General features: G+C 42.1%; 1 protein-coding gene across 1 annotated transcript; it reads right to left on the reverse strand.

Annotated features, from left to right (window-relative positions):
* Nucleotides 1–1,469: 1,469 nt before the first annotated feature.
* Nucleotides 1,470–5,690, reverse strand: LOC107288704 (hepcidin). Its single transcript, XM_015817344.1, has 3 exons — nucleotides 5,427–5,690; nucleotides 2,795–2,857; nucleotides 1,470–1,756 (listed from the first exon to the last, which is right to left on the reverse strand). The coding sequence occupies exons 1-3, from the start codon at nucleotides 5,502–5,504 to the stop codon at nucleotides 1,652–1,654; spliced, it is 246 nt and encodes an 81-aa protein (XP_015672830.1). The 5' UTR covers nucleotides 5,505–5,690; the 3' UTR covers nucleotides 1,470–1,651.
* Between the last annotated feature and the right edge of the window lie 310 nt (nucleotides 5,691–6,000).

The following is a 6,000-nucleotide window of genomic DNA, read 5'->3' on the forward strand; positions in this document are numbered from 1 at the left end:
GGCTTTGTGGGCCACATAAAACCACTTCACTGGCCGCATCTGGGCCCCGGGCTTTGTGTTTGACATGTTTGATCTAGATGGTCATGGACTCTCCTGGGAAATCCCCACTCACACCCGTAGGTTCACCCAACCAGCATCTCCTCCCCGGACAGTGAATGGGTAGAAGACTTGGCAAGGCATAACTGCAATTAGAATATTGAAATGAAGAAATTTGTGGGAATCCTTTTATCAAGGAATATCTCTCCAAAGTCCCTGGGGGATATTATTATTGTAAACTCTCCCTGCTACTAGGATCATTCCTGCTATGGGTAGTCCTCACGTAATGACTCGTTCAGTGACCATTTGAAGTTACCACAGCACTGAATAAGTGGGACTAGTGACTGGTCCTTGAAGTTCTGGTTTTCACAACATGCCAACGGTTACAAGCAAGTCAATGGGGAAGCCAGCAGGAAGTCAAATGGCGACCACAACATTGCACATAATAACCATACGGGATTGACTTAGTCATAGTAATGGGTCCTAAGTACCATTGTTGTTACCATAGCTGTCATTATGTGTCCCAAGTACTGTCATTAAGTGAGGATTAACCAGTAAGTTAAAGGAAAGGCATCTTGCCTGATTAGGGCTGAATTACCAAGGCTTTAATGGAAATATTGATAACATTAACTCCCTTCCTGACATACATCTTCCTGGGGGAAACATTATTGATCACTCAAACTAGCTACCAGATCTACTTGTTGAAACTTAGGGAAATGTAATTCTTTTACCACCACTACAACTATCCTCTTTTTTTTCCCCTGAAACTCAAAATGTTCCTTCTGTTCTGAGCCAAATGAATTAGTGGATTTGACTCTCAGGCTTTCAGATTATAAATTTTTGTACTTAACGTGTGTTGCTGATGTTTTATCAGTCTGGAGATTTTTGTGGATGATTGTATGATATTCCAGTTTTTAAAATGCTGATCGTAGGGTGGTCATCATCACCTCACTGGGTTCCTGTGTCTTGAAGAGCTAGCTGACCCTACACTACATAGAAAATCTGTACCATGTTTGCCTTCCATGCAGATGTTTAAAGCAGAGTTGCAGGGCAAAAAGGAATGGATAGGAAGAGGGTCTACATCAGGGGTCTTCAAACTTGGCCCTTTTATGACTTGTGGACTTCAACTCCCAGAATTCCTCAGCCAGGCACACTGGCTGAGGAATTCTGGGAAGTGAAGTCCACAAGTCATAAAAGGGCCAAGTTTGAAGACCCCTGGTCTACATATATCCTTGTTGGCTGAGTAGATTCCATGGCTTGATTCAAAATTATATGGGGTTTTTTATACCTTTCTGTTGAGTCATCACAGCCCTCAAGATCAGGCTAATCAGGTGATCTGTGGTTTGCCATATTTGGGAAGGCCAGAACTTAGGCAGGAAAATATCAACCAGAGGTAGAGAATCACAAATCCGTAACAGGACATATGAGATAAAAATATGTTTAATTCTCAAGAACTGACAAGAACATCAAGCAAAACAAAAACACCAAATATTGTCAAACTAATAAATAAGGAAAATGTATCAGGAGACCTGGAGATCAATGTGAGGAGGTTTTTTTTGAGGTGGTCATTTCTACAAGGAGAGAGGCATCTCCATAGCAGTAGGACATGTCCTCTTCATGTCCGACAGCAGTAGCCAAAACCCTTGTTTCCACAACAGTCCCAGCAATATCTGCACAGCGCTATGTGACTGACGTGACGCTTGGGTCTTCCTAACAATGCCTGTGGGGAGAAATACAAAGAATTTACTCTCCGTGCATGCACAAGTTTGGATTTCAGAAGGAGAAGTTACAACAAGACCAGAATGCAACATACTTAGAACATGGAATTAGCTACCAGTAGCTGTGGTAATGGGTGCCAGTTAGAATGGCTTGAGCAGAAGACCAGACCAGTAATGGCTTCTAATCCTAATGGATGTCTCCTAGCTCCTGAAACAAGCCTTAAACACCTTTGCTGGGAAATGGCAGTGGAAGGGGGGGGGACCATATCCTTCAGGGCAAACTTGTGAGTTCCAAAATCACAAAGTTGGCAACTCTGAGTCCCAGAATGCTGGCTAGAAAAGCCGATATTCTGATCTGGCAGGGTTGTTTGCTTTATAACGTAGATTTTTGACAGCCTGCCATTGAAGTGTGACTCTTGTATTTGCTCTTAACATGAAGCTTCTTGAAATGTGATTGCATCATCAATGTAGGAACAGCAAGGCAGTCAATTGATCTTAGTTTGGTGTGGATGGAGTAAAGTCCTGTGTGCGGGTATCTAATGTCCAATGGCCATAGTTGCTAGGGATTCTGAGAGCTGTCAACTAACACCTAAGGAGGATGGAGAAGGAAAATGAGGGGCTTATAATGAAGAACATCTGGAGGGCATGAGGTTAGAAGAGAGTCACAGAGCTACATCTTGTAGAATCGCTTAATGACTAAACTTGAAGAAAACATAACCTGACATGGCTCTGGACAAGACAAGTAGGACTTTTAAGTGGTCTTTTCTAAGAAAGGTTGCCACCAGTGTGCTTTCAAAATTCCTAGTATATCAATCTGAGTGTCTAGGTTAATCTTACTAATTGATTTAAAAAAACAGATTATAATTGTGAAAGAAACCAAAACAAAAGTAGGATAGAAGTTGCAGCTTAGTCTCCTCCCTACAGTTGCAAAGTTCAGAATGTAAGACTGCAAATTTGTATTTTGAATGAATTGCACAAATGTCTTCACCATTCTGCTCGATTATGGAATATTACAAGCATTACTCAGACATTGGTCTCACCTGCAGTCCCGTGGTTTCTGTTTTGTAGGTGTCCAAACTGGCCAAGTCTTTCTGGACATCTCTCTGTAAAGAGAAGGAAACAAAAAACATTCCTTTCAAATCTTCCATTGTCAAAGAGGAAAAGATATGTCAAAAATAGCCTTTGATCACCCTGTTCACAGAACATCCTAGATTCAGTTAAGATGAAGTTGGCTAGCCTGCGGTCCAGCTTGCTGTGGGAGAACCAGCTACTGTCTTAGATTATGAACTTAAGAGTTGTTTGTTTAGACTTTAGACATTGCATGTTGTGTCATTTTGTGAAGATTTTTGAGTTGAAGCTTAAGCAAGGTGTATGAATTTGGCTTCCTAGACCAGGGGTAGGCAACCTTGGCTCTTTTATGACTCGTGGATTTCAACTCCCAGAATTCCTGAGCCAGCATGGGGGAACTATGGCCCCTTCATGACTGGTGGACTTCAACTCCCAGAATTCCTGAGCCAGCATGGCTCAGCTTGGAAACCTCTCCCTTTCCCCTCAGCATAGCTGGCTCAGGAATTCTGGGAGTTGAAGTCCACGAATCATAAAAGAGCCAAGGTTGCCTACTCCTGTCCTAGACCTTAGGTGCCCCAATCTTTAAAATTAGGAGAACAGGGGTATAATTCTCTTAAGGGTCACATTCCCCCAGAAGAATTTAAATTAATAATGGGACAAGGTGAAAAGGAAGGCAAGGCAAGGCAAGGCAGGCAGGCAGGCAGGCAGGAAGGCAGGCAGGAAGGCAGGAAGGAAGGAAGGAAGGAAGGAAGGAAGGAAGGAAGGAAGGAACAAAGGAACAAAGGAACAAAGGAACAAAGGAACGAAGAAAGGAAGGTCCTTCTTTCCTCCCTCCCTCTTTTCTTGATCTCCTGAGAAATGGGTACATCACAAGCAAGCAGTTTGAAGGATTTTGAAATTAAGCTGCAGATTGCCCAGTCTTGATCTACATTAAATGCAGGCCTGCCATGTCACCAGACATACTTGGCATCAACGCCACATTTCAGTAATTTGTTCGTAATTCTAACCATGCTGGCAACGTATGTAGTTCTAACCATGCTGGTAAGGCTGATGCCAAGGTTAGGGCTTTTGGAGATGAACATGATAATCTCATTCCAAATTTAATCCCCCATGCTGTTGGTGCCTTTCTCCGCTTCATGAGTAGGAACCAGAACAAAGAGAAGCTTAGGTCTAGCACAGGGGTAGGCAACCTTGGCTCTTTTATGACTCGTGGACTTCAACTCCCAGAATTCCTGAGCCAGCCATGCTGAGGTGAAAGGGAGAGGTTTCCATGCTGAGCCATGCTGGCTCAGGAATTCTGGGAGTTGAAGTCCACCAGTCATAAAAGAGCCAAGGTTGCCTACCCCTGGTCTAGCATAAGAAAATGGAGCAGTTTATGGGAATAAATATCACAGCTAGTCTCCCCTTGCAGTTTTATCTCTCTGGACATTTCTCTACCTCCAGTTGCTATTAGACAGGTACAGAATGGAGTCCACAAAGTGACACCCTACCATCTTCCCATTCTCCAGGCTGCCCACGTAGACCTGCCAGACATTTCTCTTGTCCATATTATAGAGGAATCTCTAGTAAAACAAGTGTCTGTGTCTAGATAGGCTGGCCCGGTGGATGGAAGCAATAATAGAAAACCAGATAGTCCTGCTCCATTTCTTCTCTTTTTCATTAATTCGTCAGAAAGAGTTAACAATGTATTTGGGGTTCCCTGCAACAATTAAGGAGGTTGAATCTTTCTTTCTGCTCTGCCACTTTTTTGGTCACCTACACAACAGGAGAAAACCTTTATCCTTTAACCTTCAGCTATCTTGATTTTCAGTGTATCTAGTACTTTATAACAACTCAGTGTACTTCTAGCCTGAGTTTTCTTCAGGAATCTCCTCCTACTATTTTGCTACAACCCAAGATCATCCAGTATCCTCCATCAAGTTGTCTCTTTGTTTAATTTTACACATTCGTATGTCTTCTACCTTTTGTTTGAGAACTTAGAGGGTCACATGTGAAAGATGGTGTCTTCCCCCCAAGATGCCCCCCCCCCAAATCATCTGGTGAGCTCCACAATCAAGTGAGGTCATGAAATCAATGTTGCCCAGTTCTGGCCCAATACTCCAACTCCAAAACTCCTTTAGCAGTCCCTAGGACCAGCTTTAATTTCATCCACAACTCTCTGCAACTCTGCTTTTGAAAAGCTTAGAATGATTAAAAGTCCATTAATTATGAGACAGTTGAGAGGTAGGAACATCCTGACAATCTTCTCTCCAGCAACCTTCAGCCTTCCTGGCTTCTTATAAATGTTAGAGGAAGATCTCCAGAGATATTGTTTTCCATGGGCTTTCTCAGACTAGGAAGCAAGAACTGATAGCAGGTCTACAGAAGGATGGAAAGACAGAGAAAAGTGAAGAACCAGAAAACAAAGCTTCATTGGCTAAAAGGAAGCTGAAGCTCAATTAAGGAAGCTCAAGGACCTGACGAGAAGAAATTAAAACTAAAGAAATAGTAGTGAAATGCCCGAAGAAGAAGGTGGCAAAACAGCAGCTACTTCAGTAGAGAAAGAAAATGTTCAAGAAATTAGAAAGCAAAATTTTTGCATAATATTAATAATTTTGTTCTTACCTGAATTGTGAATGCGCAGAGGTTTCTGGTGGCAGCACTCAGTAAAATGAAGAGCATGCAGATAATTTGAAGTTTCATCTTTATTTCTTGAGTAAGGCTGTGTTCTTAGATTTTTTTTTTTAAAAAAAAATAAAAATCTGTCTTATCCGTTCTCTCTCTGGGATAAATCAAGATTGTCTTGTAGGCAAGTGAACAGGGGAGCAACTTTTAAGGGCCACAGTATCCCGCCCCTGGTTGGGATCAGCCAATGGTCTGTGTTCCAAGAAAGTCCACACGTGGGCAAGATAATGGCCAGCAAATAGGTCAATAGAACTTATCACATTTGAACAGAAACTCACATCCCTCAGACCTACTGGAAAATGAGTCAAATTTCCCAACTGATGTAATTTCTCAGGGTCAGTTCTAGCTGCATGTGTAAAAAACTGAATAGACCAAGACTTGTGTCAAGAAATGGGGGTATTAATATATTCTCTTCCCGCTTTTAACCTTTCATCCTTTCTGGGATTTTCCTAACCATTGCAGTAGATTTACTGTAATTTTCTTCACTGAGATTCAAAAATAAAACTGTCAAATC

The sequence above is a fragment of the Protobothrops mucrosquamatus genome, unplaced genomic scaffold (assembly GCF_001527695.2).
Source record: "Protobothrops mucrosquamatus isolate PMUCROS unplaced genomic scaffold, P.Mucros_1.0 scaffold575, whole genome shotgun sequence".
In the NCBI taxonomy this organism is placed as follows: Eukaryota; Metazoa; Chordata; class Lepidosauria; order Squamata; family Viperidae; genus Protobothrops; species Protobothrops mucrosquamatus.